This window comes from Pteropus medius, unplaced genomic scaffold (genome assembly GCF_902729225.1).
Source record: "Pteropus medius unplaced genomic scaffold, Ma_sr-lr_union100, whole genome shotgun sequence".
In the NCBI taxonomy this organism is placed as follows: Eukaryota; Metazoa; Chordata; class Mammalia; order Chiroptera; family Pteropodidae; genus Pteropus; species Pteropus medius.
The window spans coordinates 2,702,707-2,719,475 of NW_024349800.1; the positions used below are offsets into that span (position 1 = coordinate 2,702,707).

The 16,769-nt window shown below is 51.1% G+C and overlaps 1 protein-coding gene across 1 annotated transcript; it reads left to right on the forward strand.

Moving 5' to 3' along the window:
- The first annotated feature begins 735 nt into the window (after positions 1–735).
- On the forward strand, positions 736–16,230 carry BRPF1 (bromodomain and PHD finger containing 1). The gene is given in 15 exon segments (XM_039886657.1): positions 736–1,381; positions 3,241–3,849; positions 7,293–8,252; positions 9,028–9,190; positions 9,596–9,727; positions 10,131–10,277; positions 11,041–11,350; positions 11,675–11,998; positions 12,296–12,562; positions 12,565–12,573; positions 13,075–13,222; positions 13,792–13,928; positions 14,031–14,149; positions 14,517–14,671; positions 15,386–16,230. Coding segments are annotated over 14 exon segments (3,654 nt in total). The 5' UTR covers positions 736–1,381; positions 3,241–3,250; the 3' UTR covers positions 15,570–16,230.
- The last annotated feature ends 539 nt before the right edge of the window (positions 16,231–16,769 follow it).

The following is a 16,769-nucleotide window of genomic DNA, read 5'->3' on the forward strand; positions in this document are numbered from 1 at the left end:
CCAGCTTTGTTTCGAGACCATTTTCCAATCGGCAACCCGTAGCCATGACGCATTTCCCCGCCAACCTACAGAGTTCCAGGCATCTGAATCCCATTTTACCGTACACAAGCCCTTTAACTCCCAATAGCCTTCTGCACCTCCCCAAATCCTGCCCCTTCCTTCGGATCCACACCTTCCCCCCAGTCCCGCTCCTTTACCTTCCCCAAGCTTCTTCCCTCTCCTTCAGCCACGCCCCGTTATTCTAGCCCGGTCCGCCCTTTCTCCAGTCCCACTTTACCTTTCCGAAGCCTCCCCTTCTTCAAGCCTCGCCACTGTCTTTCCCAGCTCTATCTCAACCTAGGCAAGCCCTGCCTATCCATAGCCCGTCCTTTCTTTCCTGAGACTCGCTCTTCAGTTTAGCCCCACCCTTTGTCCCCATCCAGTCCCTAGTCTCTTTACCAGGACCCGCTTAACAGATGGCCCCGCCCACTCTCCGCAAACCTTGCTCCGTAGTCTGGTTCAATCTCTTCCAGCCCCGCCCCGCCCCTACCCATAACTCCCGGCCTCCCTTAGGCTCCAGCCCGCGTCCCTCTTGCTCCCGGCCCTGCCCCCAGCCCCGCCCCATGGCTCCGGCTCCGCCTCGCCGCCTTCCTCCGAGACCAAGGCCAGGTCCCTACCGCAGCCGCGGCGCCAGCAGGAGGGAGGAAGAAGAGAGGGAGGAGGCAGAGGGGGAAGGGAGAAGGGCGGGCTCCTCACGCCCAGCCCCGCGCTCACCGTCCGTGGCCGCAGATTCGCCACAAACGGCCCGACCACTCCGGATCCCACGTACCGCTACTTCAGTCTCCAGAAACGCAACTCTAAGATGGAGGTGCTAGAGAAGCCCTGTGGGGTGTCCAGAGTCCCTCCCATGTCCCAGAGAATGGCTTCTCGAGCCTCAGCGGGCGGGCGGGGTTCTGTGGCGAAAGTGCAGCTCGGCAGCGCCGCGGCACCACGTTTACCCTGCGCAGACGCCGTCGCCGCCGCTGCTGCCGCCGCTGCTGTCCCTTGCCTTTGCCGCCACCGTCTCCGCTGCCGCCGTCCCCGCGTTGCCTCCGGGAGCCTCCATTGTTCCGGTGGCTCCAGGTCCCGAGGCCCGGCAACTTAGGGGCTCTCGAAACGGAAGGCGGCCAACGGAGTTGAGACACCGGGGCGCCGGCGGGACCGGGAGCGGCAGGGGTCAGCGCGGGAATCCTGGGGAGCCGGAGCTAGAGCGTGAGGCGGCAGGGAGCCGGGGTGGCGAGGTCTGCAGTCTCTGGAGTTGGGGCTCCCCCTCCCCGGCCCATCTTTCCCCCGCCGGCCTCCCCAAGTGGAGTCGGAGCCCCGGCGGGCGGCCCCGGCGATGAGCCCGGACTCGAGGTGGCCGGTGAGTGCGGGCCTGGGACCAGGGCGGGAGTGGCCAGCCGGGAAGGAGTTGGCTATTTTCGTGGGCGCACACTGAGCTGCCCTGCCCCGCTGCCCCTCGGGCCACTCCAGCCAGGAGAACTGACAGTGCATTCGCTCCCAGCCGTCATCCCGGGCAACAGTGTATCCCTTCGGGGTTGCCATGGCCAATTGCAGGAGGGGAGCCTTGTTTAACTTGTTACACTTCGACAAAAGGGAAACGTCGCCGCATCCGGGAGGGCTGCGGGCACGGCCTGGGCCGGGCCTGATCCCTCGGGCCCCCGCCTCCTACTTCCTCCAGCCCCCTGAGCTCCACCGCCGCCATACCCCTGGGCCCCGGGCCCTCCCCACGGGCTTTCAGGTCTAAGTTCTCGGCTCCCTCCCCTGTGCCTCTGTCGCTAGTCCCAGAGGAACAGCTGCCGGGGGGCAGAGGGGCGGGGGGCTCTGGGTTACTTCGGGAGCCAGGGCTGCAGAGCCAGCAGAGCTGCTGCGTTCACCAGGGACCCATCATTGAAAGAGAGCTTGTTTGTGCCTCCGACTGGTCTGTTTTTAAAGACACAGCCCCAGGTAGGAAGTAGAAGCCAGCTGGAGTTGAAGGAGTAGTTTTACTGATGTGGAAGTCTGGAGCTTTGACAGAGAGGCTGAAGCAGCCCACTTGCTTCATTAAGTGGCAGAAGGAGAAAGGCCTAGAGGGGTCACTGTTTGTCAGAGAGCTCTGGGTGGCACTGCCTGGAGTGGTAACAAGCCCCTAGCTGAATTGTTAAAACTCCTCTAAGCCTGGAGAAACTGGGGCAATCTCTGACCAAGCTGGGCTTCCTGGGGGCTGGTGCCATCTGCTGTCTCCACTCACCCGGGAACACTGGAGAGGAGAAAGGGAGGGCCCTGAGGACCAGCACGGAGCTGAGTGTGTCTGAATTGTCTTGTTCCTGTTTGTACCCTTAAGGCCTGGTACTAGGGCCAGAGCCAGGGCACAGGGCTTACCCTAAAGACCTCAGAATGAACTAATTCTTTCTGTAATCTAGTGATTTCTGCTAGAGTCCAGAACTAAATCATTGGCTGCCCATTAAAAGCTTCTTCAGTGGGCTAACATTAGCCTTCATCCATCTCCCTCAGCTCCAAATCTGGTGATCCCCTCATTCAGCTATTCATTCAACAGGTTATTTATTCATTTGCCAAAAACTGAGTGTCCACAACATTCCAGATACTGGGGATATAGAGGTATTAGGCTTTCGTGTCTGCACTGAACAGCTCCCAGTCTAGTGGGTGAGAATGAAATGCTACGTTAACACAGTTCCCCAAAGAAGAGACAAATCGCATCAGAAGTGACATTTGAGCTGGGTTTTGAAGAATGAGTAGAAAATCATCAACCAGGAGAGAAGGCATTCCAAATAGAGATTATCTTGCAGGAATCAGAGATTATAACATTCAGGGAATGGCAAATTGCCCTGAATAGACAGAAGCATAGCTGGTGAAAAGGAGTCTGGAAAGGAGGACTAGGGTTAGATAATGAAAGGAGAACCTTGAATGTCATCACAGGGAATTTAGATACAATCCTGAAGTAAGTTGAGAGCATCAGGAGGCTTCTAATCAAGACATTAAAATGACCGTTGCTACTTGATAGAAAGATTACTCTGGCCACATTATGTGAGATTAGGCTGGAAGAGTTAAGATATAGGTCGGAATGACCAGGCAAGAGGTGGCGAGGCCCAGAGTGTGGCCATGGTGTTTGGAAATGCTGTAGAGGTGGGGTGGCCAGGATCGTTGGGAGGGCTGAAAGGAATGGAGTGAGTAAGTGGCCAGGAACTCTTCCTAGACCTGTGCTAACTGATCTATACATTCTAGATGTGACAGCATGGGGGTGGACTTCGATGTGAAGACTTTCTGCCACAATTTGCGGGCAACTAAGCCACCATATGAATGTCCAGTGGAGACTTGCCGCAAGGTCTACAAGAGTTACAGTGGCATCGAGTACCACCTGTACCATTATGACCACGACAACCCACCACCACCACAACAGACTCCACTCCGCAAGCACAAGAAGAAGGGGCGCCAGTCACGCCCAGCCAACAAGCAGTCACCAAGCCCCTCAGAGGTATCCCAGTCACCAGGCCGTGAGGTGATGAGCTATGCACAGGCTCAACGCATGGTGGAGGTGGACCTGCATGGCCGCGTCCACCGCATCAGCATCTTTGACAACCTGGATGTGGTGTCAGAAGATGAGGAGGCCCCTGAGGAGGCCCCTGAGAATGGCAGCAACAAAGAAAACACTGAGACGCCAGCCGCAACTCCCAAGTTAGGCAAGCATAAGAACAAGGAGAAGCGCAAGGACTCCAACCATCACCACCACCATAATGCTTCTGCTAGCACCACACCCAAGCTGCCAGAGGTGGTATACCGGGAGTTGGAGCAGGACACCCCTGATGCCCCACCCCGGCCAACTTCCTATTACCGGTAAGGCCACCTTCACTTCCCAACTCTGGAACACTGATCAAGCAGGGCTCAGGAGCTGGAGAGAGGTGACAGGCAGCAGATAGGAGAGTGACAAGAATAAAGGATAGCAGGAGCACACTGGTCCTGCCAGGGCAGTGAAAGGAATGGTGCCCCAGCTAATGATGGTGGTACTTACTGTACACCACCAGATGCCAGGCCCTGCGCTGGTTGCTTTATAGCTAGCTACTCCCTCATTTTATTCTGACAACCCTCTCAGGTAGGTATTGTTCTCATTTCACAGATGAGGAAACCACAGTTCAGAAAGGGGGCCAGACTTACTGAAAGTCACATGCCAATGGGTAGCTAAACCGGTATTCAAACCCAAGTGCCTCTGACTCCAAAGCTGTACTATTTCCACTGTATCAAAAGATCCCTTCTCTGGTTCCTGACTCTCTCCATTCCATCACTATGTGACCTTGAGAAAGGCGTGCAGCTTTTGATGTTCTAGTGATCCCATCTGCAGAGCATGTTTAATATTCCTCTGCCAGCCTAAAGGTAGAAGACTAGAGACAATGATTTGATAAGGTTCTAAAAGTAATTTGTAAACCTGCAGAAGTAATTTTCCCATTATTTGCTCTGTAATTGTCACTTATCCTTTACCATGCATTAGCAGTAGTTCCATCACCTGTTTTGTACTCCTTCAATGGTCCTTTTATTCGTTTCATTTGTTTCTTGGTACCCTACTTCTTTCCAAAAATTAGTCACAGTGGCTCCTAATAAAGTCACAAGCATCAGCTAAATACCTTTAACATGAGGTAAAAAATGAAAGGGTGGGGCACTGTGGCGGTAAACTTACATACAGAAACTTTAGCTGGAGGATGGTACAAAAACCAAGTGTAAAACTTCCCTCTAAGAGTCTTGGCATTGAGGCAAAGAGGGCATTAGGATGAGTTATTTAAGGAGCAGTCCTTGGTGTCAACTAATTAGAAGGCCTGATCTTTGAGAAGGACTTGTAAAGGTTATTATATGAAAGTTTTTTGCCAAAAGTGCGATCCATGTGAAGTTATACTAAATCTCATAAAAAGCAAATATATGGAAACCCAAGTAATCTAGCCCAGTATGTCACTTTTCTCTCTGTTCACATGTTAGCCGGTCTCCTTTCTTTCTTCCATTCTTTTATCTCTCCAGCCTAGCTCCACCTCCTTCTGGCTTTCCACTGTCTCTTTCTCTTTTCTGTTAGCACTGTCATGCCCACCCGCTACACACAGACCCCTCTCTGGGCTTGCCCTCCCTCTTAATGGTGCTTTCTGCTCTGATAAGTATCTCAGCCCAGCTCTTTCTGCAACTTTTCTTCCTCCCTCCACTCAGATTCACTCTGTCCTACTAGGGATCAGGTCTGTTCACTAGGGCAGCAGTTCTCAGCTGGTGTGCTGCCATCAGTTAGGAAGTTTGAAGTGTGTAACTTATTACCACTGTTGGCAGAACTGCCCAGGTTTTTGGAAATTATTTGCTTTTTATATAAATTTGAGAAGATTTGGAGTCATCTCTCTAATAATACCACTTTCTCTTGCTTGTATCTGATATGCTTTCTTGAGGGGGAGGGAGAAGGTAGAGTGTCAGCTGGTATGCCAGGAATTGTACATGACATTCAGCCTACCTTATCTGTGCTACAGCCTGTAATCTGGGTGTACTGTGGGGGTGCATTATGCACCATCACATAATATCACATGTGTCATGGCAGAGAAAAAGTTTAGAGCTGTTGCCAAGCCTTGGAAGGGGCTGGATGGTTTACACTAGTCCTGAGCCACACCCTTTTTCGATGATGAGGATATTGCAGTCACCTTAGGGAAGAGGTAAAGGACTAAGGAAGAAGCTGCTTCCTATAGACAGCATTTTCAGTGTCTCTCCCTCCCATGCACTCCCCGCCGCGCAAATGCCTTTCAAATGAACAACACTGAGAGCCTATTTTCTGTGTGGTAAATCAGATGTGGTCCTTGCCTCTATCCTGTAGTGGAGGAGTTAGACACATAAACAGCTATAATACAAAGCAAGGTGCGTCAGGGCTATACAAAAGTTAAGAATAAAACTAACATTTATTGTGTACTTGCTTCATGCCAGGTACTGTTCCTGAGCACTTTACCTGTATTAACTCATTTAATGCTCACAACAGCTATATGAAATAGGTACATGTTAGCATTACCACTTTGAGATGAGTAAACCAAGGCCCAGGAAGGTTAGCTTACTTGCCTGCTGTCATACAAAGCATGGCTCCAGAGCCTATGCTTGCCTGGCCTGCTCTAGCACCCAGAGCCCTATTTTCCTTGTGGAGAGGGAAGGGGAGGGATAGGAACTAACATTTATCTAAGGCCTGCCATGTGCCACTTGATTTAGCCCATTCATTTTTATAATTCCAGCCAGTCCTGACAGCATCTTTGTGAGTAAGTAGTATTATCCTCATTCTATCATCAGTAAAACCAAGGTTCAGAAAAGAGCAGTAATGTCCTGAAGGTCACAAAATGTCAGAGCGAGGGTTTAAATTTAGGTTTATTAGAAGCCAAAGTCCTGTTCTTTCCATTGTAGCTCCCTGTAGCTTTATAGAACTTGAATCCTAGAGCACCTAGAGCATGGTAAGGGTGTGGGGAGCCTGCTCTGCCTTCTAGACATCTGCTAGCCCAATGAGTGCTGCAGAGTGGAGTTTGAATCCTAGCTCTGCCACTTCCTGGTTGTGTGACCTTTCTGAGTTGGGCAATTAATTAACTTCTCAAAGCTTCAGTTCCTCAGTGGGTAATAGCATTGACCTAATGGCTGGTGAAAAATAAATGTGACAGTTTAGCATAATGCCTGGCTTACAGTAAATGCTCAGTAAATCTTAGCTGTTCTGACTGTTATCTCCCAAGGCTATCCAGAGAACAAACACAGTGCCTATAGTTCGAGGGAGCCCTAAGCTGGTACTAGCAAGAGCTGACAAAATCTGTGGCAGCTCCATTCAAGGCATTGCCAGCTTGTGCTAAAACAATTTATATATAATTTGCAAATGATACCTGAGGACTTTCCTTCCCCTGACACTTTGTGCCATTATCCAGACCATCCCAATTGGTCCTAGCTGCCTCATCCTCTCTTTAGGAGTCTGGCTGAGCCTCTGTACCCCAAAGGAAGTGATATAGCAGCTAGGACACGAGGAAGGGAGGTTGTGTAGCAGCTAGGACATGAGCCTAGGTTCACATCCCAGCTCTACCACTTTATCACAGGGCATTTGGGGCAGGTGAATTAACCTCCCCAAATCTTAGGTTTCCTTTTCTGCAAAATAGGAATGATCACAGTACCTGGGGTTAAGGTAAGAAGACAAAATATGTAAAGGTACAGACAGACCTGGCCTAGAGTGAGTGCTTGGCAAATGTAATCTATTATCTTTAAGGCAGGGAAATCTCAACCATATGATGCTGAGCTGCTTGTGTGCACTACAGGTACATCGAGAAATCAGCAGAGGAGCTGGACGAGGAGGTAGAGTACGACATGGACGAGGAGGACTACATCTGGCTGGATATCATGAATGAGCGACGGAAGACAGAGGGTGTTAGTCCCATCCCACAGGAGATCTTTGAGTACTTAATGGACCGGCTAGAGAAGGAGTCCTACTTTGAGAGCCACAATAAAGGTGACCCCAATGCTCTAGTGGATGAGGATGCTGTGTGCTGTATCTGCAATGATGGTGAGTGTCAGAACAGTAATGTCATCCTCTTCTGTGACATGTGCAACCTGGCTGTACACCAGGAATGCTATGGTGTCCCCTACATCCCTGAGGGCCAGTGGCTGTGTCGCCGCTGCCTACAATCACCCTCCCGCGCTGTGGACTGTGCCCTGTGCCCCAACAAGGGTGGTGCCTTCAAGCAGACAGATGACGGGCGCTGGGCCCATGTAGTGTGTGCCCTGTGGATCCCCGAGGTCTGCTTCGCCAACACAGTCTTCCTAGAGCCTATCGACAGCATTGAGCACATCCCACCAGCTCGGTGGAAGCTGACCTGCTACATTTGCAAACAGCGGGGCTCAGGGGCCTGCATCCAGTGCCACAAGGCCAACTGCTACACAGCCTTTCACGTGACATGCGCCCAGCAGGCCGGCCTTTACATGAAGATGGAGCCTGTGCGGGAGACAGGTGCCAACGGTACCTCCTTCAGCGTCCGCAAGACAGCCTACTGCGACATTCACACACCCCCAGGTTCAGCACGCCGCCTGCCTGCCCTGTCTCACAGTGAGGGTGAGGAGGATGAAGATGAAGAGGAAGATGAGGGTAAGAGTTGGAGCTCAGAGAAGGTCAAGAAGGCCAAGGCCAAGTCCCGGATCAAGATGAAGAAGGCGCGGAAGATCCTGGCAGAGAAGCGAGCAGCAGCACCTGTAGTGTCAGTGCCCTGCATCCCGCCACACAGGTATGTGGGGAGCAGGTGGACAGCTGGTGAAGGAAGAAGAAGCCCTTCTGAACACTGACAGCCCCCTGAGTGGAGTGACAGGGTTTGGTTATCTTCTTCCTATCGGGAGCTACATAGAAGTTTAAAAAAATCCAAAAGAGGTTAGCTCTAGTAGGTCACCTGACTTTTATATTGGGAGCCAGAAATTTCACATTTTATTTGGCAAACCTAACAAGTATTTTACACTGCCCTTAATTTTGATGGTGTGGTTTAAGTTAGGAAGAAAGAGGATGGAATAGCCACCAACTACAATAGAAGAAATGGTCTGACTCTAAAGGGAGAAAAGGAATGAAAAGCAGGGAAGGAGTTGCAAAGTGGTTACTGCCACAAATGAGGGCTGTAGCCATCAGTTATTTTTAGCTCTCTCTTGTGCTGTTTAGCTTATTTCCTATAGTTTACTGCTGTGCTTTGTCTTAAAACCTTCTAAGGCTCAGTCTGATTAGGGTATCCTAGGGTCAAATAGTACTCTGGGCTGCAGTGACAAGAACAGTCTTAGGGGTCAAACTCCCTGGCCACCGGTGAACATGGTTAGGAATTGGTCTAGTGCTGGGAGCTTGGTTTCCTGTTTGCTGAGGTGCCATTGATGGCGCTGTTTGCCTTAAGCCCAGTGTCAACGGGCCTTTTTGATGGTAGAATTATTCCCTATTCAGTCCTATTAGGAACTCTTACTAGCCAAAGACCCATGTTCTACTTAAGAAAATAAAGGCCCAATAGATTTTTATTTCCTGCTTTCCAGGCTCAGTAAAATCACCAACCGCCTTACCATTCAAAGGAAGAGCCAGTTCATGCAGAGGCTGCACAGCTACTGGACATTGAAGCGGCAGTCTCGGAATGGGGTCCCACTGCTACGTCGCCTGCAGACACACCTGCAGTCTCAGAGGAACTGTGACCAAGTCGGGGTACTGTGTCAGATTCCTTGTGGGCTCTCAGGACTAGGGCCAGAGGAGTAAGGACCAAGATTTGTGACTATAGCATCCAATGTCCAAGGGCTTAGGCTCTTTCCTTTTTTAAGCTAGCCCTCAAACCAGGATCAGTATGAAATCCTTACAAATTATCTGCTTGGTGGAAGGGCACTGTTCCTATGTGTTTGTTCATTCATTCACTCAACAAGTGTATACTGAGCATTGGTGCAGGGGACACTTGTAGGCTGAGGAGGTCCCACTTGAATTGGCAAACCTGCCAGTAAATCCTTATGCTCCTTCCTTTGTTTTTTCCTGCCTTTGACCCATTTCCTGTGCTCTTCTCACCTCTGGCCTTTTCTTTGGCTCCCTCATCATCTCCCGACTCCCTTTTTACCTCTACAGAGAGATTCTGAGGATAAGAACTGGGCCCTCAAAGAACAGCTCAAGTCTTGGCAGCGGCTCCGGCATGACCTAGAGCGAGCTCGGCTGCTGGTGGAGCTGATCCGCAAGCGGGAGAAACTCAAAAGGGAGACGGTGAGTGCTCCTGGGCCAGCTCTATTTTACAGAGGAGAAAACATATCTGGGAATAGAAAAAGCATGTGTACCCTAGCCAGGAAGCAACAGGACTGATAGAGTCAGGTCTCCGAGTACTCAGTGTGCTCTTGAACCCACTGGAAACAGAATGTCACAGCATGAATGGAACCCTAAATTATGTGATCTAGGTAGCTAGTGCTAGGAGTTCAGTCAAGGAAGGGAAAGGCCAGAGTACTTGGGGAGTTGCATTGGACGGGGCCTTGTAGAAGGTAGACCTGAGTGAGTACACTCAGCTGTGGTGGGTAGAAAGGAAGGCAAATTCCCAAACCAGCTGTGACCATCTCCTTAGATCTGCCAGGGACTGACCTGGGCCTGGCTGATCGGGCCTTTATGTGTGTGTCAGATCAAGGTCCAGCAGATTGCCATGGAGATGCAGCTGACCCCTTTCCTCATCCTCCTTCGCAAAACCTTGGAGCAGCTCCAAGAGAAGGACACAGGCAACATCTTCAGCGAGCCGGTCCCTCTGTCTGAGGTAACCGAATTGGACGAAGTAAGAATCCCTTCCCCTCACTCCACCTTCTTTCTCTTCCTCTCCCAGTTGGACCCCTGCTGCAGGTCTGGGCCAGGGACTAGGAGGGGACCTTGAAGAGAGGGGCTGGTGGCTCTGGGGCTCCAGGATGAACTGGAGCCACATGCATCACCTGGACTCTGTCTTATCCCTGTCATACCCCAAGGGCCCAGAATGGGAGGCAATCTGCACTCCTTCCCCAGAGGCAGGGACTGAGTCTGCCAAGTGAATAATCCCAGGGCAGGAAGACACTTTCGGGGTGCTGAACCCTAGAACGGACACTTTAGAAGGCTCAGCACCTAAAGAACCAGCTCTGAAGCCCTAGGTCCCGACTGGCAGACTCTTCTCTCTAAAAGGTATAAAATGAGAGGCCTGAGGCAGCAGTCTCCTTATAAGTCTTAATGATAAGTAAAAAGAGATATAGGAATGCAAGGTGGTGTTATTTCCAGAGGATTCCCCTAGCTATTTTCTTACTGAAGCCTCATATGGCTATAATTTCATTACTGTTTTCCAGGCAAGGAATAGGAGGCCCAGAGAGCTTAAGAGACTTTCCAAGGTCACACAGCTTGTGACTGATAAAGTCAAGACTAGAATCCAGCTCTGCTTTCCCCCGTGCTATATGCCTGCCTCTAACTGTGGTGGGAGGAGGTTGCTGGATGCATTTCAGGGGGTGGTGTTAGGAGTAGGGGTTCAGGGGGAATGAGGAGCATATCTCCATTTAGCCACACCTACCCTACTCTCCCAGGTACCTGACTACCTAGACCACATCAAAAAGCCCATGGACTTTTTCACCATGAAGCAGAACTTGGAAGCTTACCGCTACCTGAACTTTGATGATTTTGAGGAAGACTTCAACCTCATCGTCAGCAACTGCCTCAAGTATAATGCCAAGGACACCATCTTCTACCGGGCAGCAGTGCGGCTCCGTGAGCAGGGTGGTGCTGTGCTTCGCCAGGCCCGGCGCCAGGCAGAAAAAATGGGCATTGACTTTGAGACGGGCATGCATATCCCCCACAGCCTGGCTGGAGACGAAGCCCCACACCACACAGAAGATGGTGGGTGATAAGTCACACACATACATAGAGGCCAATGCCAGGGATGAACAGCTTTCCAAAGTCCCCTCCTGGGAGCCAACAGTGTAGGCGAGAAGCAGTTAGGCTGAGCAGTGGCAAGCTATCTCCAGGAATGCTCCCCAAGTAGCCAGACTGGGTAAATGGATAGCAATGTTTGCCAGTCCACATCTTGGTGCTGCTATTTTATAAATAGTCCTCGTGGAAAGCTGAGGGAAGAGGAGTGGGTTTCTTGCTGCCTGCCCAGATTTGAGGGGCCCAGAGGGCTATCCTGAATCTGATCTTTTCCTTCTGTATCCCCACCCCTAGCAGCAGAGGAAGAGCGGCTGGTCCTGCTGGAGAACCAAAAACACTTGCCAGTGGAAGAGCAGCTGAAGTTGTTGCTGGAGCGGCTGGATGAAGTGAATGCCAGCAAACAGAGTGTGGGCCGCTCACGGCGTGCAAAGATGATAAAGAAAGAGATGACAGCCCTGCGGCGGAAGCTTGCCCACCAGCGGGAAACTGGACGGGATGGGCCTGAACGGCATGGCCCCTCCAGCCGGGGCAGCCTGACACCCCACCCGGCAGCCTGTGACAAGGATGGGCAGACAGACAGTGCCGCGGAGGAGAGCAGCAGCCAGGAGACAAGCAAAGGTCTGAAATCTGAAGCAAGCCAGACTGACTTCTGCAGCACACACTCAGCCTCTGCCACCCCCAGGCAGAGGTCTCTCCTGCACAGCTACCTGTACTTTCTCCCTCATTCCCCAATCAGGGGCCTCTTAGCTGCCCCACTAGCTATTATGAGACAATATTCCCAATTCCATGACCCCCAAATCATCTCCCCAATTCTAGCTGGATTAATAGTCCTATACACCCAGGGCATACCCTGGACATCTACCCTTCCCACATCAGGCCCCTCACCAACTCTCCTTCTCTCTTTCTCTGCTCCAGGCCTGGGTCCCAACATGTCCTCAACCCCCGCACATGAGGTGGGCAGGAGAACCTCAGTTCTGTTCTCCAAAAAGAACCCGAAGACAGCTGGACCGCCCAAGAGGCCGGGCCGGCCCCCCAAAAACCGGGAGAGCCAGATGACCCCCAGCCACGGAGGCAGTCCTGTGGGGCCCCCCCAGCTCCCCATCATGGGCTCTCTGCGTCAGCGCAAGAGGGGTAGGAGCCCCCGCCCGAGCTCAGACAGCGACAGTGATAAATCCACAGAAGACCCCCAATGGGTGAGCCTCACCATCACCCAGCCCCCCAAGAGAGTGAGCAAAGCTGTCATCCTTTCCAACATAACTTTCACCTATCCCTTCATTTGCCCATAATATGTCAGAGCTAGAAGGGCCCTTAGGAATCCTTTAATTCAATCCCCTCATTTTACAGACTGGGAAACTGAAGCCCAAAGACACTGATCCAGCTAGATTCCCATCTAGGGCCCCCTCCATTGTATCACTTCACTTTTTCTCTTCTCATCTTCCTTGGGGATCTCCTGCCCTTTAAGTCATTTGTGTCCTAAGGCCTGTAACTGCCAAGGGAAGTACAAGGGGTGGAGCAGGGCTGTGGCTAACTGTGGTGGACACTGCCCAGAGCTAGCTCTGCTGGCCAAAGTTGGAGGAATTTTCCAGCACAGAAGGGGAAGCCAAGCTCTGAGTACCTCTTACCCCCATGCCATCTCTGATCTATATCTTTCTGACCGATTCCTTCCCTCCTCCCCCTCCCCTCACCCAAACAAGACTTACCAGCTAATGGCTTCAGCAGTGGAAACCAGCCAGTGAAGAAGAGTTTCTTGGTATACCGTAATGACTGCAGCCTTCCCCGGAGCAGCTCAGACTCTGAGTCCAGCAGCAGTAGCAGCAGCAGCGCTGCCTCAGACCGGACCAGGTACCGGCCCTCCAGATCAAGGACCGCCTCTGGGATGCCCTTCCAGGTTTCCCTATGGGAGGTGGGGTGGCAGCCATCTCAGCCTACATTCAGGTGGCTCAAACCCAAGGTTTTCTGCAAAATAAATAGAATAGATGAGAATGTCACCATAATGAAATGAAGAGAACCATGCTGGGTTCAGGTGATGTTTTAGAACAGAGGATGTAAACTAATGCCTTGTGGCCTAGATTTGGCCTGCATATTTTGTTTGGCCAGCATGGTTTTTAAAAAAATCCAGAAGTGCCACATAACGTTGCCAGTTTCTGTATTCTTTTTAAAAATAAGATCGGGCAAAAATCTGGCCAGCATTGCCTTTAGACAAGGCATGCATCTCATCACTACCACTGCTAAATCCAGCCTACATCAGTTAAACCACTGCCAAGCCTGTGAGGGCTTTTGAATTTGAAATTCTTCAAGTAGCCTCTGCTTTCCGAAACTCTTATTAGACTCTGGGGGCTTAAAGAAGAGAGAACACCTACCATGCCATTCTCCTCTTCCCCACCTTTGAGATAAATTTTCCTTGTCCACAGCACAACACCCTCAAAACAAGGCAGGGGCAAGCCCTCCTTCTCTCGGGGCACATTTCCAGAAGACAGCAGTGAAGATACCTCAGGCACTGAGAACGAGGCCTACTCCGTGGGCACTGGCCGCGGCGTGGGCCACAGCAGTAAGTACTCTCACCCAAGACCAGGGATGCCGGGGGCCCAGTGTCCAGGCCTCACCAGCCCCGTGGCTGCTGATCTGCCCCCTCTCTCCCATTCCTATGAAGTGGTAAGGAAGAGTCTGGGCCGGGGAGCTGGCTGGCTGTCGGAGGATGAGGACTCCCCGCTGGATGCTCTGGATCTGGTGTGGGCCAAATGCCGAGGGTATCCATCATACCCAGCTCTGGTAGGCTTCTGCTTTTCTTATCATACCCCTTGCCTGTCATCCCCAGAATGCAGACTCAAAATTAGCAGACTTCCTATTTTGCTGAGCTGCAGAGCACAGGTCTTTGGCAGGTAGACACTTAGAAGTCCCCATTTAGTTTTTCCATCTCTCTCCTTCTTTCCCTTTGCCCCTTGGCCTCTGAAATAGTTCAGCATAGGAAAAAGCCAAAGGTCAGCATAATAGTAGCATAATAACTAGGGTCAGCAGCCCTAGTAGCATAATAACTTTTCTCTGTTCCTACCTCAGAAGTACTGTCCAAATTCTTGGGTAGGGTAAGTCTTGGGGAAGAAGAAGTCTGAACCAAACCAAGGTCTTATTACACCCTCAGATCATTGATCCAAAGATGCCCCGGGAAGGTATGTTCCACCATGGGGTTCCCATTCCTGTGCCCCCACTGGAGGTGCTGAAACTTGGAGAGCAGATGACCCAAGAAGCCCGAGAGCATCTCTACCTCGTTCTCTTCTTCGACAACAAGCGAACCTGGTAAGGGAGGAGGGAAACATTTGGTGACTTACAGCCACAGATGCAACCCTGAGTATGGGGCCAGGCTGCCAGGAAACTCCAGCAACAGACAGACTAGGGTATGACAAATCAGTGAGGGAAGGACTGACCTTTGAGTAAAAGGGTTGTGTTTACCATGAGTCTGAGCAACTGAATGGGCAGCAGCTGACAAACAGCTGTGGCTAAAAAACAAAGGACCATCAGTGACTGTGAAAATTATAGGAATGGCTCTCCGCCCAGACTAAGGTGACTTCTAGGCTTAGTTTTCCTACCTCTGCCTCCATGGTGACAAGATGGGGATAAAGCAGGCATAAACCATTCAGGCTTGAATCCTTATTCTGTCACATTTACGTATGTAGTCTTTTTGTTAATTGTCTGCAGAGGATATTTAATATCAGTAAAGTCTGCTTGGACCCTGTGGGACGGGGTACCTGTTTCAGGTTAGGTCAGAGCTTCTCCTTTTTGTATATATAAGTAATACCCCATGATTAACTCCTCAGTGTGACTGTTGACTGGGCTTTTCATCACTAGACTTTGAGCAGCTCCTTGAAGGAGGAACTTTATTTCTTGGTCTCTAACCCCATTGCCCACCAGAACTTGGCCCTCAGATGTTTTTGAATGAAAGAAGGAATGAGGGAGGCTGATGTTTATTGCTCTCCCAGAGATGACTTATTTGTTCTTCACCTCATCCTACAGGCAGTGGCTGCCCAGAACTAAGCTGGTTCCTCTGGGCGTGAACCAGGACCTTGACAAAGAGAAGATGCTGGAGGGCCGCAAGTCTAACATCCGCAAGTCAGTGCAGATCGCCTACCACAGGGCTCTGCAGCACCGCAGCAAGGTTCAGGGCGAGCAGAGCAGTGAGACCAGTGATAGTGACTGATACTACCCAGCATAACCCAACCTACAGTGCCCTGCTGCCTCTCTCCTCCCCTTTGCTCACTGTCCTGGAGTGGCACCGGCCTCTGCACTGACTCATTCCTGGTCTTGGGGCCAGTCTCAGGGGAAGCTGGGTGGGGGAGGTCCCTCCTGCCCTGAGTGCAGCTGGACTGTACAGAACACTCCAAGGGCCATAGTGGCTCTGTACAAGGAGAGGGGAGGTCTCACAGGCCAGAAATCTCCAGAGACCTCAGCATTGTAGTGCAGGGTGGTGGGCCACGGTTAGGACACTGCATAAAACAGGCCATCCCACCACCCCTGCCTGCTTATGCCAGGAGAATCCATAACTGCCTAGTGGCCTGAGGCCTCTGCAGGTGGTGAGGTGAACGGGCATCTGCCCAGCCTAGCAGTGGGATTGATGTCTGTCCAGCCCGGAAGAGGGGCACTAGGTGACCCCCTCCCCTGCTGTTGTAAATACTGTAATTAGCGGAGAATTTAAATTATTCTCATTTGTAACTGCGTTTCCGGGTCGCGCCAGAGTCATTTGGTACTAAAAAGATTGGGGCCTGTCCCCACTTCCCTTCTTCCCATAGATTCCCCCCACCTTTCAAACTGGTTTGTATTTATTTCAAAGGAAGAAAATATATTGATTCTTAGAAAATAAATGGTCTGTTTGGAATTATTGGTTCTCGTCTTCTGCCAGGGCAAAGGGAGGTTCTGTCCCCCAGGGATAGTAAATAATTGGGCCCAAGTGGTTGCTGGCTGCTGTGCATGCTGCATTTGTAAGACAACAGCAGAGATAATAAGACAGCTTTCATTTCCAATGCACTTACTAAGTGGCAGGCCCTTGCTGAGCACCTTGAGATACAGTTTCATATAATCCTTGCATTAACTGTGGGGAAGGTTAATAACAGGGTGGTTATCTCCACAAAGATACTGAAGTTTAGAAAAATTAAGTAACTTGCCTAAGTTCTCACAACTAGGAAGTCAGAACGAGGATTTGAACTCAGGTCTGTTTAACCAGTATGCTGAACTGCTAGAGGAAGAGTCTACTACCCATTCCTTCATGAACTTGAGACGCTTCAAGTCCTTTGCCAGTAGGATGGTTGGTCCAAGTGCTTGAGTCTACTATTTGACTTTGCCCTGTTAAATGGGAACAGAGCAGGAATGTAAGGGGTTACTCTTCATTCTCAACCCTGGCACC